The sequence below is a fragment of the Phoca vitulina genome, unplaced genomic scaffold (assembly GCF_004348235.1).
Source record: "Phoca vitulina isolate PV1807 unplaced genomic scaffold, GSC_HSeal_1.0 scaffold4, whole genome shotgun sequence".
In the NCBI taxonomy this organism is placed as follows: domain Eukaryota; kingdom Metazoa; phylum Chordata; class Mammalia; order Carnivora; family Phocidae; genus Phoca; species Phoca vitulina.
In genome coordinates, this window is record NW_022589707.1 from 10,557,138 (window position 1) to 10,577,264 (window position 20,127).

Genomic DNA, 20,127 nt, shown 5'->3' on the forward strand with positions numbered 1-20,127 from the left:
TTGGCAGGGGAATTGGCTTCTAATAGATACTTCGGAACCCAGGTTGAGGGTTGCCTATTGGAAAAAGTACATTGGAGGAGGTCAAAATAGCATTTAAATGTTTAAATGTTCTGACCTAGAAGTGATTTAATATCATTTATGTTCATAAGTCATTTGCCAGAACTACTCACATGGACCCACCTAACTGCTAGGGGGCCAGAAAGTGCTCTGAAGTGGGAAGCATGAGCAGATGAGACTAGTGACAACAATCTGCCTTTCTGATCATTAGATATTAGGTTTATCTTTCTTCCCATGTACAAAATATATGCATACCCTCTCCAGGGAAATAACCCCAAAAGTTCTATCACAGTGTCAAGCTCAAAGTCCAAGATCTCACAATATTTAGGCCTAGATGTACCTTCTCTTGATCTGGAGACATATGAACTAAATAAACAAAATATCTGCACTATCCTCCCTACCTCTCCACCCCACTCCCGATATATAATGGTAGAATAGGAACAGGATAACTATCATAAATACTCCCATTTAAAAGGGAGAAGAATAGTAGCCATTGTTGGTCTGTGGCCACTGTGGAATCCTGCCAGGCAGACATTGAGGGTCTTAGACACTAGGGTGGGGAATGTTCCTTGGTTAAGCAACAATTGAGATCCATGGTTGGCTCTCCTCTCCCATCACATTGTTTTCTGTGATCCTTAGCTCTAACTTCTACCTTCTAGAAGAGTTCTTTTCCATTATCCTCCATGTCCTTGGATTAAGTGAGCATTGGAGAATATGTCCTTCTCAGTTTTTGAACAGCTTTCTCAGACTACTTCCTGCTCATCCTGCTCACAGAAAGTTGAGGCCCAACGGTCATTTTAAGTCTCATTTATAGTTTCCTTTAGCACTCACTGCTAGATATTTTGGCACTATCCTAAAAAATGAAGTCAACTTCTTCTACATTTGAGTCAAGTCTGTTCCATGTGCCATAGTCACAGCCACTGTGCTTTCTGAGACACACATTTTTCTTTTATTTCTCTTGTGGGTAGCTTGAGCCCATCAGGCTTTGTCAGTGGGAAGCCCTGTACCATTTTATTCAACTGAAAGGATTTACTGGGCACCACTTCAATCTACTCAGAGATTTTAGTCATGAGTGTGACTGTCATATCCTTGATTTGATCCTTGACACAAGGCTGAGTTCTAATCAGCCTTTTTGCTCAGTTATGGCTGAGAATCATTTGTATCTTCCAACAATACAAGTCTCCAAATCTCTGGACTCTATGATCTCTTTCAGGTGTAATTGCAAGCTGGACAATTATTTATTTCATCTCTCCCTGTAGTATCTTATGTAATCAGTAGTTACCAACACCCAAATGGACATAACAGACACATACAGAACATCCCATCTGACAGCAGCAGAATATGCATTCTTATCAAGTGTACATGAAACATTTTTTAGGATAGATCATATGTTTCAACAAATTTAGGAAGACATAAATTATATGAAGTATCTTTTCCAACCATAATTGTATGAAACTGAAACAAAAGGAAAGCTGGAAAATCCACAAATATGTGCAAATTAAACAATGCACTCTTGAACAACCAATCGATCAAAGGATAAATCAAAAGGGAAATTTAAAAAAAAATCTTGAGACAGATGAAAATGGAGACACAACACACCAAAACTTATGAGATGCAGCAAAAGCAGTTCTAACAGGAAAATTTATTGCTATAAATGCATACATTAAGAAGAAAGAAAGATCTCAAATAAACCTAACATTACACCTCAAGGAAATAGAAAAGAAGAATAAACTAAGCCCAACGTTAGAAGGAAGGAACTAATAAAAACTAGAGCATAAATAGAGAACAAGAAAACAATAGAAAAGATTAACAAAATAAGAGTTGGCTCTTTGAAAAGATAAAAAATCTTGACAAACCTTAGCCCAATAATCCAAGGAAAAAAAAAAAAGAGGACACAAATAAATAAAATAGAAATGGAGAGGAAATGTTACAATAAGTACCACACAAATACAAAGGGTCATAAGAGACTACTATGAACAATTATATGTTTAGGTTGTTCTAGGATAACATAGAAGAATGGATGAATTCCTAGAAACATACAACCTACCAAGACTGAATCATGAAGAAATAGAAAATCTAAACAGACCAATAATGAGTAAGAAAGTAAGAGATTGAATCAGTAATCAAAAACCTCCCAACAAAGTCCAGGAATTTGGTTTCTACTGAAACACTCAAAAGATTAATAACAATCCTCAAACTTTTTTAAAACATTGAAGAGGAGGGAATATTCCCAAACTCATCTTACAAGGCCAGACTTATCTGGATGCCAAAGCCAAATAAGGACACTTTTAGAAAAGAAAACTAATAAGTTTTCTGTACTGACAAGTCTAGATGCAAAAATTCTTAGCAAAGTATTAGCAAATTGATTCAACAGAACGTTAAAAGGTTCATACACCATGATCAAATGTATTTATCCCTGGGATACAAGGATGGCTCAATATACACAAATCAATAAATGGGAAACATCACATTAAGAGAATGAAAGACAAAGATCATGATCATATCAATAGATGCAGGTGAAGGTGAAGCATCTGACAAAATTCAACATCCTTTCATGGCAAAACTCTCAACAATTGGGTATTGAAAGATGTACCTCAACATAATAAAAGCTGTATATGGCAAGCCCACAGCTAATATCATAGTCAAGGATGAAACATTGAAAATGTTTCCTTTAAGATCAGGAACAAAACAAGGATGTCCACTCTCACCACTCATTCAACATAGTACTGGAAGTCCTAGCCAGAACAGACAAGAAAAAAAAAAAAAAGACATCCAAATTTGAAAGGAAGAAGTAAAATTGTCTGTTTGCAGATGACATGATCTTACATATAGAAAACCCTAAAGGCTCTAACAAAAAACTGTTAAAACTAATCAATGAATTCAGTAAAGTTGCAGGATACAAAATCAACATATAAAAATCAGTTGCATTTCTATACACTTAACAATGAACTACCTGAAAAAGAAATAAAACAATCCCATTCACAATAACATCAAAAATAATATAAATTCAGAATAAATTTAACCAAGAAGGTGAAAGATCTGTACACTGAAAACTGTATGCTATTGGTGAAAGAAATTGAAAAGGATACAAACAAATGCAATGACGTCCCATGTTCATGGATTGGAATAATTAATATTGTCAAAATATCTATACTACCCAAAGCAATCTATAGATTTCATGCAACCCCTATAAAAATTCCAGCAGCATTTTTTACAGAAATAGAAAAAATCCTAAAATTAGTATGAAACCACAAAAGACCTCAAATAGTCAAAGCAATCCTGAGAAAGAAGAACAATGCCAGAGGCATCACACTTCATGATTTCAAAACATATTACAAAGCCATAGTAATCAAAACAAATCATACTGGCATAAAAACAGACACATAGACCAATGGAACACAATAGAGAGCCCAGAAACCAACCCACTCATGTACAATCAACTAACATTTGAAGAGGGAGCCAAGTAGATTCCGTGGGGAAAAATAGTCTTTTCAATAAACGGTGCTGGGAAAACTGGACAGCCACATGCAAAAGAATGAAATTAGACCAATATCTTAGACCACATAAGAGTTAACTTGGAATGGATTGAAGACTTAAATGTAAGACTTGAAACCGTAAAACTCCTAGAAGAAAACAGAGAGAAAATGCTTCTTGACATTTGTCTTGGTGATGAGTTTTTGGATATGATGCCCAAAACCCAGGGAATAAAAGTAAAAATAAACAAGTGGGAATATATGAAACTAAAAAGCTTCTGCACACAAAAAAGAAATAACAAAATGAAACGATAATCTACAGAATTGGAGAAAATATTTGCAAATTATATATCTGGTAAGGGGTTAATATCCAAAATATATATGGAATTCATACAGCTCCATAGCAAAATAACAAAGTATCCAATTTAAAAATGGGCAAAAGACTTGAATAAGCATTTTTCCAAAGAAAATATGCAAATGGCCAACAGTTACATGAATTACATAAGTAATTATCTGGGAAATGCTAGTCAAAACCACAGTGAGATATCTCCTCACACTGTCAGAATGGCTATTATGAAAAAGACAAAGAGATAGTAAGTGTTGGTGAGGATGTGGAGAAAAGGGAGCCCTTGTGCACTATTGGTGGGAATGTGAATTGGTGCAGCCACTTGGAAAACAGTATGGAGGTTCCTCAAAAAATTAAAAATAGAACAACCCCATGATGCAGCAGTTCCAATTCTGGGTATATATGCAAAGGAAACAAAATCACTATCCCAAACTGACATCTGCACTCCCATGTTCACTGCAGCATTATTTACAATAGCCAAGAGATGGAAAACAGCTAAGTGTCTACTGACATGAATGGCTAAAGAAAATGTGGTATATACACACAATGGACTATTATTCAGGCATAAATAGGAAGGAAATCCAGCCATTTGAAACAACATGGATGAATTTTGAAGATATTATGCTAACTGAAAGAAGTCAGACAGAGGAAGACAAATACTCTATGATCTTGATCTTACTTATATGTGGAATACCAAACACCAAACAGAAAAAGAGAGTATATTGGTGGTGGCCAGAGGCTACGGGGTGGGAGAAATGGGTGAAAGTGGCCAAAGGGCACAAAATTCCAGTTATGAGGTGAATAAGTTCTGAGGATCTAGTGTTTTGCACAGTGACTATAGTTAATATTGTATTGTATACCTGAAAGGTGCTAAGAGAGTAGATCTTAAAAGTTCTCACCACACACACACACACACACACACACAGGGTAACTATCAGGTGATGGATGTGTTTACCATCCTTACTGAGGTAATCATTTTGCAATATATGCATGTATCATATCATCACACTGGATACCTTAAACTTACACAGTGTAATATGTCAATTATATCTCAGTAAAGCAGGGAAAAATAAGTAAAAATAGCCCCCCCCCAAAAAATAGTTACCAACACATGCCATCAGCATCCAGCCTCTTCCACTGGAGCTACACATGTACAGGGTACATTATCTGCCTTCCAGACTTCACTACGCTACCAGGGGAGATTGTTTTGCCAAATGTTTCACTCCTGTGACTATGAATCATCATCCTTACGGCTTCTAATATCACTTCCTTTGTTGTGTACCATTTAGACCGTAAGCCAATGCCATCTATTTAAGACTTTTGTTCTAGTAACAGATCCCTTCTGACAATAATTTCTGTATCAGTCAAGATTGGCTCGGTGTTGCTGCAGTAATAAACACCAAAATCTCAGTGTCTGAAAAGTTTACTACATATCCATTGTGGGATGGTAGGGGAGCTCTGCTCAATAGAGTCACTCGGGAACGCAGGCTGATGCTGGCCGCTGTCTTGAATGTTGCTGGTGGCTGTGGCAGAGGGAATCAAGAGCTCTGAAGGGTCTTGCATTGGCAAGCCTTGAAATGACTCATATGACGTCTGTTCATAACTAATAGGCCAAAATTAGTTACATGACATTACTCAACCACAAGGAAGCCAGGAAGAGCAACTCTCTCTTGTGCTCAGAGTTGTAGACGAAAGGAAATATTTGTTGAGCACCATGAATACCTAGCAAAGTAGGTAAACAAACAACAAAAATAATGAAAAATCTGTGATAAGTGAGGTCAAAGGGGAAAAAACTGGGCTATATGGTAGAAGTCATTGAGGGACCTATTTAAAGTGGGTGGTCTGGGAGGTCTCTCTGATGATGTAACATTTGCATTGAGACCTTGAAGTTCAGAAGGAGTGAGCAAGGATGAAAAGAGCATTCCAGACAGGAAACATCAGCCCTTGGGTGGAATGAGCTTGTTTTTTCCTAAAACTGACAGAAGACAAGATTTTGGAGGAAACCCAAGAAGCAATGGGGGCAGGAGGGGAGTGTCATAAGATGGGAGAGACATCAGAGTCAGATCAAAGAAGACCCTGAAGGCCATAGCAAATAATTAGGATTTTATCCTAAATGCAATGGGCAGCCATTGAAAGGTCTTAGGGTGAAAAGTTCCTGTTGGATTTATGTCTGAAAAAGGTAACTCTGGCTATGTGAGGAATTACTAGGAAAAGAGAATGAAAATGGGAAACAAGCTGGGAGGGTACTGGAGCAGTGCAGACAGAGATGGTGGGGCTGGGAAGGGCTGCAGAAGGTGATCAGTAGTGAAGATGGTAAGTGGTGAACAATTTAAGATAAATTTTGAAAGCCTTACTGATGTATAAAGTAAGAGGGAAAGATCGGGAATGATAGGAGTTATGTATGACTTCCGTTGTCAAAGATAAACAAAGCCGGATACTAGTTAAAGTGGTAAGGACAGATTTTTATCGGTAATAACTTATTACAATCAAAAACAGGGACCAGCTTTGAAAAATCCCTGAGCAGACAATACCAGTTTAGTCATACAAACAAAGATTAATTTAACTTATTTTGCAAGACTAACTTGACCTGGGTAATTTCTTATCATGCCTCTGAAAATCACAAGCAAAACTTAAACTGTTTCCCAAGGTTGGTATGAGCTGTGCCCTATCATTTAAGAGAATTCTAATATTATAACCAGTCACTGTGAAGAATAAATAGTCTGCTTTCCCACTACATAAGCTGCTTTATAGCAATATACCCCTGAGCCTCATTACATGTTTTGGTTTGAGTGCTCCTGGTTTGCAAACTGTCTTTTTGGTATGTGCACAGTAAACTTTGACTAATTACTACTTCCAGTGATTCATTCGTTTTACTTCTGTTATGTCTAAATTTTTGACAAACTATTACTATAGGGAAACGAATCCAATCTGAAATGAACTCAACTTTGATATGTACGGAGATGAATGGGTGTTTTAAAGGGAGAAAGAGGGAATAAAGGGGAAGCAAGTGGAGCTCAACAGAGTAAATGCAAGTAGGCCAGCTGTGTATGCTAGCTGGCAATCACTGAAGTTAGGATTCTACCTTCCAACAGAGACTGGGAGACAGAAGCCCTAACCTCAGGTATTAGCTGAAACGAAAAGAAAAAAAAAAAAAAAAACAGCCTTGAGTTTTCTCAGGCAGGCACTTTAAGGGGTCTGGGTTCATCTTAGGATGTGGCCTTGATCTGTTAGGAACTGCAGTAGTGTTTGTTCAAGTTTTTATATGTCAAGGTTGAGGCCTAGTCGAGAACAGGGCTCAGAGGAGCCTAGCTACAGTTTGGTCAAGGAGAGAATCTTTGTTACATGTTTCTGATTCTAGTGACATGTGGTTGGTGATGTCATTCATAGAGAAGGGGAAGTGACAACTAGGTTTAAAATCTAGAGGAGACCAAATCCCACGTTAAGTATGAAACATTTGAACGGCTAAGAAGTTAAATATAAGAATGAATCATAGTAGAAGTCTGAGCTAGAGATATAAATATAAATCAAGAGCTGTCATCATGATGTAACTCAAAGATCACACAGGTGGGAGTGGGAGATCAAGAAGACATAGGGACTCTAGGATTTGCCTTACAAATTATTCCTTGAGATTTGTTTCCAGAAATGTATCATCATTAGGTAGATGGGTCTTTTTTGTCAGAAAGTCGAATTAACAGAACATCAATCAAGGTTAAATATTTGATTTTTCTTTTGATTTGAAACCTATCTCCATTTACGATTTCTAAATCGTAGCAAAAAAAAAAAATTACATTTAGTGGACATTATTGTTCACATTTAACATATGTGGCAAACTGAAGAGAGAAGGGTTAAATAACTTTTGCCTTACAAAATTAGTAAGGGTTGGATCCTGTATTCAAAACTAAACAATCTGTTTCCAAAAGCTATGATCTGAACCCCTATACTATGTGGCAAGCATATTTAGTAGCATGGCTTATTTATTTAGTGGGTCATAAATAATAGACTTTTATATACATTTAATAGTTCCAGTAAGGGCGCCTGGGTGGCTCAGCTGGTTAAGCGACTGCCTTCGGCTCAGGTCATGATCGTGGAGTCCCTGGATCGAGTCCTGCATTGGGCTCCCCGCTCGGCGGGGAGTCTGCTTCTCCCTCTGACCCTCCCCGCTCTCATGTGCTCTCTCTCATTCTCTCTCTCAAATGAATAAATAAAATCTTAAAAAAAAAAATAGTTCCAGTAAGTTTTTATTGGATCTATGTTCATGTGTGCATGTCTGGGTCATTAGGGTTGGGGCACAATTCACCTGGAGGCTTTGCCCCGAGGTATATTACACCCAAACTCTAGGCAGAGTAGAACTGGTTTCACAAGAATGGCTCCGAAGCTTCAACCCATTGGAAACAAACGAACAAACAGAAAATTAAAAAACAAAACAAAACAAAAAACAAACAAAAAAAAACCATGCAAAATGTACGGGACAGTTGGGTTTGCTCTACCCTATGGCATCAAGCTGAATTTCTAGTCCTGGACATAATTTGCTAGTCTGGGAGATGAGTAAAAATTTTCCCCCACCACACACTGAAATTTTTCCCTCCAAACAACACTATACGTAGTTATTACACTGAATTCACATGGTTATCTAAAGTATCGAAGAGGTCTTTGACGGCAGGCATTATTTCATTCCATCTTTTTAACTATATCCTCAGTGGCCAGCAGAGTCTAGCATGGAGTAGGAGCCCAAGAGAAGAAGAAAAAGAAGGAGCAAAAAAGGGAGGAAAGAGGGAGGGAGGGAGGGATGGAAAAAGGTAAAAGAAAGAGGAAAGGAGGGAACGAAAAGAGAAAGGAATTCAAATCGACCATTCCTACTGGACACTTAGAAGGTGAGCAAGATGCCCTCCAAGGTTGTGTTTTTAAAAGTTTTTCCCACGTGTGTGCCGCGCAAAAACATCCTGGTTCTATCCGAAATAGCCTAACTGGGCCTCCACCCCCGGCGCTTGCGGCCCGCGGACTCGCTTCACTGGCCTCTCGGTCCTGCCCACTCCCCGTGGACCCCGTTCTCCAGCCTGCCTCGCCACTGCGCCTGCGCACGTGGAGCGCTCCGCCGCGGGCCGTCAGGGCGGGGTCCTGAGCAGGGCGTTCCGCCCAGGGGAAGAGGAAGAGGAAGTTGGGGGAGGATCCTAGCTGGGAGTGAACCGGAAGTGCAAACGCTCCTGCTTCTCGTCGGCCAGGCGGAACCTGCTCTGCTGGGCCCGGTGGCCGCAAAAGAACTTTCTTTCTCCCGCCCCAACGGTCGCCGCGGCCAACTGCCTCGCCCGCCTGGCAGCCTTCCACCGCCTTCTCTTCCCCTCTCCAGCTCCGCGCGGCCCTGTCTCCCTCTCGCCCCGCGGTATCCGCTTGCTGCTACCACCGCCTCCTCGTCTTCTGCCCGGCCAAGCGGCCCGCCCCGCTGCAGTGATGTGCGACAAGGAGTTCATGTGGGCCCTGAAAAACGGAGACTTGGATGAGGTGAAAGACTATGTGGCCAAGGTAAGCGGCGACGAGTGGAGTGCGCGAGAGCACGGAGGTGGGTTGCAGATGAGGCTGAGGAAGCTGCTGGGAGCTGGGCTGGCGGGGGTGGGGGGTGGGGAGGAGAGACAGCCTGGATGGAGGTGGCACCAAGGAGAGAAGGGGGTCTGGGAGCGTCTGAACTGAAGGAGGGGTGCGGATAACACGGCCGCGTTCTGTCAGGTAACTGGGTGGTGTGATACAGTCAGGCTCTTCTTGTCTGCCTGCTCCCTGGGGGAGGGGAGGAGTGGTAACCGTCTTTTGGAGTCACTTCTGAGCCCTGGTCATTTGAGTTTGGCCCTCTTCTGTGCCGGAGTAACTTAAATCTTTCTTTGAATGGGATAATTCTCCATCTTAGACCTGCCGGTTGCTGAATGAAGTACCTAAGTGATTAGAATCAGAGGAACGTTTTCTTGAACTTTGAGCCTCTTGAGAATTTAAAGTATTCATTGACCGTGAAAAAGAGTACCGAAAATAGCAATGGTTAAAATTGTGAAACTCGGTATCACTTCACTGTGAAGTCTTAACTTTGGGTGTGGCCTTTTTCCTCTCCCACACTACAACAAATCGTATTTGCTTCAAGTGGTAAGGTGGTCAGTCCGCACCTGGCAGTGTTTAAGATATCAGTAGCTTTCAAACAAGCATGGTGACTTTAGTTACTCCATGTTTATCCTTGATCCCATCTGAAATACTCAAACGAGTCATAAATAGTATGCAGTGTAGTCACAATATGCTTAGGGGTAAAATTGTGATGAAGAAAGCTAATCTCAAACCTAAACTCAAAATATAAAGTTGAATCTTCATTGTGGTGGAATGGTAAGCTTAAAATCCCAAGCTGACCTGCCTCCCGACCCTAAAACTGTGCCTTTTGTAATTATGAGAGAACTGACCTGCGATTATAATATGATGGTAATGTGAAAACAAATCTTCCAAAACAAAAGTATAACCTTATGACATAACCATGGAGGGCATCTTGCTTCTAAAAAATATAACTTTATGACATAACCATGGAGGGCATCTTGCTCACCTTCTAAAAGTGTGAGAACTGGATCTAAATTTTAGTTCTTCAGAGGATATGACCGCTGGTATGCTGTTTTTGCTTCAGCGATCTATGTTAGGAAGCAACTAAGCAGAAGCAGAGTTTCTTAAAACTTGCAGGATTGTGTAATCCCATTACAATTTAGACTTTTTGCATGCAGAATATGTGTTTTGTTGTTATTTGCAATGGATTCGTGGGACACCATTCGCTGCCTTCTCAGCTAGTGGCAGTCTGAAACCTGACTTATTGGATGTTTCGATCTAAGATTGAAAGGAAGAAATTACTGGGACACTTCAGTCCATGGTACACTTCCCAGTGGTGGGACACTGCAGTACTCTGGAAGTGAGTGGGCTTTTGTGTTTCTGTTATGGCAGACCTAGGTTATTTGATATACGTGAAATATGAAAAGTTGGTAAGTACTGATGGAGCTTACAGCTACAAAAACAACACCCATTTATGTGGTGTCTTCCTGGTACATTATTTTATATCATCCTTGTGAGTCTTGTGAAGTCCTTTTATTCGTCCCATTTTACAGATAGGAGTACTGAGATGGAGGGTACTTAAAACAAAAATCCAGAGTTACAGAGAGAACAAATAATGAAGCCAGAACTGAACTGCTGACTCCAAAACTCAGGCTCTTTAACTGCTCCATTCAGTCTCTCCCAATATAAACTGTAATTGTGAAAGCATATGATATCAAGATTCTAGTAGGACATTCCCCAATTTTTTTTTTTTTTTAAGTTTTAAAATCAGGTTGTTATGTTCAGTTTGATTTTGTTCTTTCCCTATTACTACCCTACTGCCTATTCTCATCAAAAGAGACATGCATGAGAGGGAGGCTAGACATTCAAAGAAAAGCAGAAGGAAGTATTAAGAACTGGTTTATCTGAAAAGTTTGACTGTAATGTAATCCTATGAACAATGAGCTTTTTCCTTAGTTTTATTGAGTAACTTGAATCTCTTAAAGTATCTTTTGTTTTGTTAGTGAGAAATACGCAAAAAACCCAAAACCACCAAAAACCAGCACTCTAAGGGTTTACTAAGTTCCCTTATAGTGCTATTCACACTCTCAAGTGCTTATAACATAGTTTCTTCTGCTCAGCAGCCATCTTCCCTGCTTACTCATTGACTCATCTTTTTCATCCACCAATTTATGAACACTCATTATGATACTGAGTTTGTGTAATGTGCATTTATCTAAGTAAAAGTATGTAAACAAAGTACATAAAGGAACGTTTGGACTCATCTAATTTTCCTTCTAAGCAGTGAGTCTTTAAAATACTCTCCTCAGTACTCCTATGAAGATCTCGCACATTGTTAATATATAAGAATGGACCTGTAGGTGAAGTATTTTAGTATTTTCCCTTTTTAAAACTAACATTTTAAAAAATAAATAATCTGGGACACCTGGGTGGCTCAGTCGGTTAAGCATCTGCCTTTGGCTCAGGTCATGATATCAGGGTCCTGAGATCAAGCCCTGCATCAGGCTCCCGGAGCCTGCTTCTGCCTCTCCCACTCCCCCTGCTTGTGCTTTCTCTCTGTCAAATAAAATCTTAAAAAAAAAAAAAAAAAAATCAATAATCTTACTTTTCTACCTGCTTTTGACTTCTATACAGAAATCTGAAATAAGGATAGGCATAAATTACTGGTTTTAGGTGAGTTCTTAACTCTGAAAAATAAGTTCAGAGTCCCCAAGTCATTGAAAAGTGTATGTTTCTAAATGGAAAAACAGCATATAAAGAAAATTTTAGGTTAATCCATATTAAATATTCATCTGTAACATTAAAACAATATCTGAAACAGTTTGGCTTCTTGACTGACCTAAAGACCACACTTGGTTAGTTCATTCATTTTTATTGCGCACCTTTCAGGTCCCAAGCACTCTGCTAGGCCTAGCCCGATAGTGAAGAAGTTGGACACAATGCTCAGGAAACTTAAGCATCTACATTTAGTAGACTTGTATGGGAAAATTTTCATGCTTTTAAAGAAGTATGAAAACTGTAACATCTCACATAAAATTCAGCTAGTCCAATTGGAAAACCAGTGAAAGCCAGAGAGCGAGATCTTCATGAGCAGCAATAATAGATACTCGTAACCCCATCTTCAATCTATGTACTTCTTCTGGGTGACATTATCTTTGCCTCGTCTTCCATTTCTACCTTTATGTTCATTTCTTCCATTGGAGTTAATTCTGCTTTCACCTGGGCTCCAGTCTTCCTAATAGACGGCTTTGCTCACATAAAATCCAGATTGAGCCCAGACTGTCTTCTCAGAAACTTTTTCATTTTTGTTGTCTCCATTTTGACTAATGACCTCTTGACCCACCTATTTGCCCAAATGGGAAATTGGGGGATTTCCCCAACTTCTGAGTGTTGTCAAGACTACCCTCTTCTCTCTCAGCCATTCTTTACTCTCCATTCTTATCACTACTGCTTTCAATTAATTGCTGCGTCTTTCCCGCCTGAACTGTATTTTCCTTGACTATGGTATTCCTCTCTTTCCTAGTCAACTTGCATATCTCTCTGTATTGTGAATTCTGAGCATGTTATCTTTTTCAGCCAACCTCCTACACTGCCCTTAAAATATTTTGTGATTCCCCATTATTAATTTTTCCCCATTATTAATTTTTAAAAGGGCCAACTACTCCTTGGTTTGGAAGACTAGGCCACTATGATCTGGCCCATGCCTGCCTTTCTAAACTCTCCTCTCTTACAAACGCTCTGCTCCAGGCTGTGCCAGGCTGTTTCTTACTTGTATATCTTTACATGTGCTCTTTTTATCCTCCTGGACCAAGTCTGGCTCACCTCAATCACTAACCCCCAACCTGGTGAGCTCCTATTTATCCTCTGAGCTTAAATACCACTCCTTCCAGAAAAAACACTTGACTTCAGATGGTGCACTGCTTCTTTTACTGTTTCACTTATCAAATTGCTGTGACTTTGTTTACATGTCTGTCTTTAATTAGGCTCTGAGCCTCTGGAGCTTAGATACTATATTCTTTTTCATCTTTGTATCCAGTACAGTGCCAAGGAATTTCACACATTAAAAGCACATGTTCCAAGAAATTCTTTTTATTCTTGACTTAGCTACAGTTTCAGTATACTTCACTGGCTGTGTAATAAAGATTACCATTAACAGAGTGATTTATATTGCCAGGTACTAGAAGACACTCTGCAAGATCTTTACCTAAGTTTTCATTTGCTTTTTACCCCAGCATTTCAATATAGCTAACAGTATTCCCATTTTTAAGGTTGAGGAAATTGAAACTTAGAGAAGTTAAGCAACTTAACAAGGTCACAGAGTAAGTAGCACAACTGGGATTTAAACATAGAGCTGTCTGAATCTACAGCCCATATTTTTTTCACTATATCAGTCTGCCTCGAAATGGTTATCTGGTTTCTTAGCTCAGAGTAGTTTAGCATCAGCACCTTAAGAAAAAGAAAGGGGCTTGCAAGAAGGAGGCACAACAAGTTATCTCTGATTATGAATAAAGACTTAGGAAAATGGCTATAATTTTAAAAGTTTTTAACTGTAACAATATAGAAATAGCATAGAGACAACATCTCTTATAAACTTTAAATCTCTTCAGAGAGGCTCTCTTTGCTCAAGGTACTCTGTAGAGACTGATTATTTGATAGCTTGTGGAAACTTTTGTATTTATAGTCACACAGTCTTTTTTTTTTTTTAAGATTTTTTTTTTTTTAAGTAATCTCTACACCCAAAAATGTGGGGCTTGAACCCACAACCCTGATTCAAAGAGTTGCATGCTCGACCGACTGAGCCAGCCAGGTGCCCCTCTAGTCACACAGTCTTATAATTTATATATTTGAAGACCTTATGCAGTGCAGAAAAAGTTAAATTGTGTCTGTTTGCCTTAAGAAACAAAAGTAAACTAAAGTATTGAGATTTCTATTCAGAGTAGTTTCAATTAAACAAATAGCACTTTTTTTTTTTTTTCAAAAAGTACGTTCTTAAAATTTTATTTGAGCACTGTGATGCCATGTGTAAATATAATTTGATTTACTTATCACATCAATCCATGAGCATAGTTAATGTTGTTAAACCACCATTTTAGAGATTAAGACACTGAAGCAAAGATTAAATAGCTTGCCTAAGGTCATAAAACTCTTGAGTAGTGAAGCTGAGATTTGAACTCTTGACTTCATAGCTCATTGCTGTATACTTCAGCATACCATTGACCTTCATTTCTCATGAATGCTATGTAATTCAGGGGGTACTGTTTTATGCAAGTCTTAAAAATAATCAGGATGGTAATTATCCATTGAGACTACTTAGAGGTGAACTTTTTGGTAGATTTTGAGGATCCAACTCTCCTAGAGGTGAATGTTTGTGAGTTGTATTCATAAATAGTCCATTATAATCTCCAGCAGGTCTGATGTATGTACTCTCTTGTTTACGTGTGCTTCTGTTTCACTTGCTGTGAAATACTATACATCAGGTCTCTAACTTCCCTTTCTCTGTGGTTTCCTTTCCCTCTCCAGCCCCCATTCTAATTACATCTGCCTTTGACACTCTGATAGGTTTGAAAAGCACAACTGTGCACGCTTTGAAAGGATAGGATCTCTTGAACCTGAGAAAAGTATCAGCGCTAATCTTTAGAAATTGCAAGACTTATTGGGATCGCTTTTCATTTTCCTAATAAAATAGGCAATTTAAAAGCAGTCCTAATTTAATCTGTCTTGCATTTATTCATTTTAGGCAGTTTCCCTTTTTTCCATTCCTTTTTTAAATTACCAGTTTCTTTCTTATAAAGATTTGTCACTGTATTCTGCCCTTTCTGCGTCAGTGCTGGTGACTCAGTCAGAAAGCAGATATCTCAGCTTGTATAAATAAATATAGGTGCCCTCAGAAGATATAGAAAGTTTAGTATAGATACACTTTTCTGTCTGTTAGTCTGTTAGTCTTCTTTTTGAATGTAAAAGAAGATCTTTTTTTATATTGGAAGGCTAGTGTTCACTCTGATGTCCATAGGCTATATATAGTGTTTGGTTTGAAATCGTAAACATTATCCTTACACTAGTGCAGATAGTTAAAAGTGTAATATATTAAAACTGATTTGATTATAAAAATAATGTAAGCTTTTACTATTTAAAAGGTAACACTGCATTGAATAAAATAAATTGAAACTAAGTGTCCCATTGCCCATTCCCCCCTGCCCAGGTGGTTTCTTTAAAATATAGGTTGTATTACGTATTTTTAAGACAGAAAAGCATTAAAAAAAACAAAAATTTCCCCATAATTCTATTATCTAGATAATTCCTGTTAACTTTAAAAAGTGAAATTAATTCAGGAACAGATTAAAAAATGCAGCAGCTATGGCTCCCTTCCCTGGTCTCTGTGAACAAAGTGAACCATTCTTAACAGTTTCACATAATTTCAAAGAAACACTGGAAATTCACTTACTTGTCTATTTTCCCACTTAAAAACAATCTGTACATACTTCTACACTTTGCTTTTTTAAATTCCTTAATAATTTATCTTAGGTTCCACAGTGAAGTTTATTCATTCCTCCCCTCCCTTTTTTTCCAATGGGGCATAGTATTCTATTTTATGAATATACCATAATTTATTTAACTAGTGTTCTATGATAAATATTTTTTCCAGCTTAATTTTGTAATTAAACAGTGCTGTCATGATTACCTTTGTATATATACCTTGACAGCTTTTGAGGTTGTATCTGTATTACCCTCCTGATGAAGTTTTGTAAACTTAGGCACACATCAGTAAGCACATTGGACTGATTATTTCCTCACAACATCAGCAGCACTGGGCATCATCACACTTCTTAGTTTTTGCCATTTGAATAATTCAGGTGAAAAATGATACGTTGCTTCAGATTCCATTTTTTAATGAGGAAATCAAACATCAGAACTTTATTAGCATTTGTGTTCTTCCCTCCAGATTTCTTATTCATATCTTTTGTTCATTTTTCTATTAGGTAGTTGGTCTGTTTTTTACTGATTTGCATGAGCCCTTTATAAATTAAGGAAGTTCGTTTTTTATCATAGTTTTTGTAGATTTTTTTCCGGTTTGTCTCTTGACTTCCATCTATTTTGTTGTTGCTCTATAACAGTCTTTACTTTTTATGTGGTAAATATAGCACTTGTTCCCCTTTTGTGACTTGGATATTGTCTCCTATTTACAGAGACATATTTCTTCTCTGTAAGATTATAGATACATTTGGTCTTCTAAAACTTTTTCTTTTTTTGGTATTTTAGGCATTTGATCCTTCTTTTATTTACTTTGAAGTTGTTTGGTTTTTTTTTTAAACAGTTTGTTTCCATACCATTTATTGTGTAATTCTTCTTACTAATCTGAGCTATTATCTTCATCATAAGCAGAATTTTGTGTTTGGATTTCTTGCTCTGTTTCTATCCATACTAAATTGTTTTAAATACTGTAGCTTCATAATATATTTTAGCATGACATAGAACCATTTTTCTCTTATATTCTCTTTAGAATTTTTGCAGGAGGTTTCCTTTAAGATTTTTCCCTTTTTTCTGTTGTCTCAGGGAAAATATGAGCATTTTTTGAACTACCTCACATTTAACCCTAATGTCTCCATAAGCATTATAACATTTTTTTCTAGCATGTTGGCATCATGTAATCTGAAGAACATAATGCTTTAGGTTTTAATTCTTTATGAAGTATCTTAGGATCAGAGAATATAGTGCAGTGTGGGAATATTCTATATCAAAGTATTTGAAACAGTGAAGTTGTGTTTAGGTAATCAAATCACAGCTGAATTGATCATTTTAAAAGAGTTACTCTAGGTACTATAATAAAGGCCACCTTGTAATGAGAAGTAAGACAGGAATTAATTTTTTTGCAGCTGTATCTTTATGGTATTAATAGTTCTGATAGCTTGATTTTTTTTTTTTGGTCCACAGAACAGTGCTCTAAGGGTGGAGAGGAGGTGTGATTATTGAAAGCAGTGAAGAAACAAACATAAGCTTACCTTAGAAAATGAAGGGGCAAAGAGTTATGTTATCTTAAAGTTCTAGAGGCCCATACAATAATTAATATGTATGAAAGTAACCTTGAGCTTCAAGAAAAGTTTAGATTTAGTCTACTTTTCTCTTATTTAAAAAGCCAGAGATGTGTAGGATATATTTTGGAAAGATTTCCATTTGACTATATAAAATAATAAACATTTTGACACTTAAGTCTAAATTCTTGACCTTCTGAAAAATTTAGATATCAAAGAAAGGGGGTTGCAGATAATAAGCACTTTGCCCATAGTATAATAGAAGCCGTAACAGTCTCCTTAGGGAATTTGGAATTTCATTGCTGGGTTAGCCATAGGGTTAATGGCTTTGGATTTAAACCCTCTTGCTCTGGCTCTCTAACTAATTGGATTGCGTTGAGCAAATTAGTTCCCCATTCAGAACCTGGGTTTCCTCAATTGGGGGAAAATCAGGCTATTAATAATACCTACTTGATGTATCTCAACTCTGTACCATTTTCCCTGGCATGTGGCGAGTGTTAGCCAAGAAATGTTAGCCATTGTTACTCATAATAATAACCATAAATTTTTTTAGAAGCAAAACTACTTAAATTTATCACCCAGTCCACCTGCCTTATTTTGTAGTTGAGGAAAAATTAGTTGTTAATGGGCTTGACCCAGATCATACTGCTAATAAGGATTAGGACTTTAATGCAGTTTTCTGGAACCAGAACAGGTACTTTTTTTCCGCCCCCCCACCCACCAAACTATGGTATTTTATAATAAAGTACTTTGTACTTTATACTAGTTACTACCTCTGTTGGAATATTCTTTTTTGCCCCGCCCTATCTGCATAGTAAATTTCTGCTTATTTTTAAAGTTCTTGTTCTGCATAGCATTCCCTGTTTGTGCAGTTAACTCCTCATTTATGCCAATGTGGTATCTAACGTAGAACTTTTTCACTATGTTTATGCTGTAGTGCAGTTTCTTTAACTGGAGAGCTATGGGCTCCTGATTTAACCGACAAGTCCCTGGACTTGAATTAGAAAAACAGTGGTTTAAGAAACTCAAATCTTGTTCTATGGAAGTCTTGCTTTTGTCTTTAAGTTTTGAATATTCAAAAAGAGTTTTGTGTTAATGACTGGTTGAAAAAAAACAAAGGTGCCTGTGTAGGAGTGGATCATTTGTTACCATTTAGATATTTGAATAGTACCTCTCAAACTTGAGAACTCAGAGATTACCTCCCCCCAAATATTTCACATCTTGATTTAAGATACAGTGTTTATAGTGGGGCTTTTATCTCTTGGAGGGTGGGGCTTCCCAGAATTTGAAGGCCCTTCCTGTGTTTGAGGAGTTCCCTCTTATATAGTGTGAATCTTGGTGAAATGCAACGCCTACCACAACAAAAGCCAAAAAGGACAAATAAATTGCTTTTTCCTGTCTGCATTTAGGAAATGGGCCCAAAATTCATAACCCTAATTGGATGCTTTTTTCTGGAGCTGATAAAAAGACGCAGGCGCTGTAAAGGATATGGCTGCAGCAATAAAATGCGCAGTTTCCAGAACGAGAAGTAGCGGTGTGCCCGTTGTGGCGTCTTCTGTGCCCAGGTGCTTCTTGTGACGGATTTTGGTTTTCTTTCTTTATTTTGAAGCCTCCTTCATGCCTGCACATTTACTGAGCTTGGTTCTTCAAGCTTCCCAGTAATTCTGAGAGATACTTTGAATATCTGTTTAATTTCTGTTCCTCATTATGAATTGGTTTCTGCTGCTTGTAATTAAGAACCCCATATTAATTTTTACTTGCTTATCCTCCCTTCTTGTACTGTGAGCTTTTTGAAGATAGAAATTATCTTTGTATTTCCAGCATTTATCACATTGTCTCTTACCTGCTTTATAGTTTGGGTTGAATTGGTATTCCAGGAACTAGCCCTTCCTTTGTTGTTTCCAAAGTTGTTTTGCTATATTCCTCTTTGTAACAGATGTTCTTAGTGTAAATGATGTTCCTTCATATTTCCTCTCTTGAAAATAGCTCTTAAGTTTTCAAGGTCTTTCTTTTAAACTCAGTAAACTTTGTCCAGCTTTTTCACACTATTAACAGTAGTTGTGGAATACAATAATAATGACAACAGTTGTTTAGATATAATACCAGCTTTTACTTGTAAAGGTGGCCATCACTTTAGAAGTTCAGTAGAGAATTTTTAAAACCATATAGTCTCAATAAAAGTAAAGGTAGTTTTTATGCTTGTTTTCTTGTGAAGAATAAGAATGAATCATCATTGCTTTTTCATTGGCATTAATGAACAAATATTCACATCCATACTTAATACCACATAAAACAATATAAAAGCGCATGGACCATCAAACCAATAAAATTGAAAGCTGTCTAGCTGCAAACTAAGTCCTTGGAAAACACCTTTATTATTTGTTATTTTAAAGCCCTCAAGAGTATTTTACTTTGGATTCCAACAGACCAGGGTTTGATCCCAGTCCTACTACTTACTAATCTTGACCAAGTTATTTAATTTCATCAGCCTCAGCTTTCTCATCTGTAAAGAGGGATTGTGATAATAACCAATTCAGATATTTTATCTAATTTTTAAAAGAGACAGTGAATGTAAAATTCAACAAAACAGTACCCAACACATTGTAACTGCATAGTGAATGTTTGCTATTTGTGTTGTTGTTTTTATGTGGATCCATTCCTAAGAGGA

The 20,127-nt window shown here is 37.7% G+C and overlaps 1 protein-coding gene across 1 annotated transcript in view; it reads left to right on the forward strand.

Annotated features, from left to right (window-relative positions):
- The first annotated feature begins 9,014 nt into the window (after window positions 1–9,014).
- Window positions 9,015–20,127, forward strand: part of MTPN (myotrophin) — a 56,570-nt gene continuing 45,457 nt past the window's right edge. Inside the window, exon 1 of the mRNA XM_032401503.1 lies at window positions 9,015–9,393. Coding sequence (XP_032257394.1) covers window positions 9,322–9,393 — 72 coding nt within the window. The 5' untranslated portion in view covers window positions 9,015–9,321. The remainder of the gene's footprint in view (window positions 9,394–20,127) is intronic.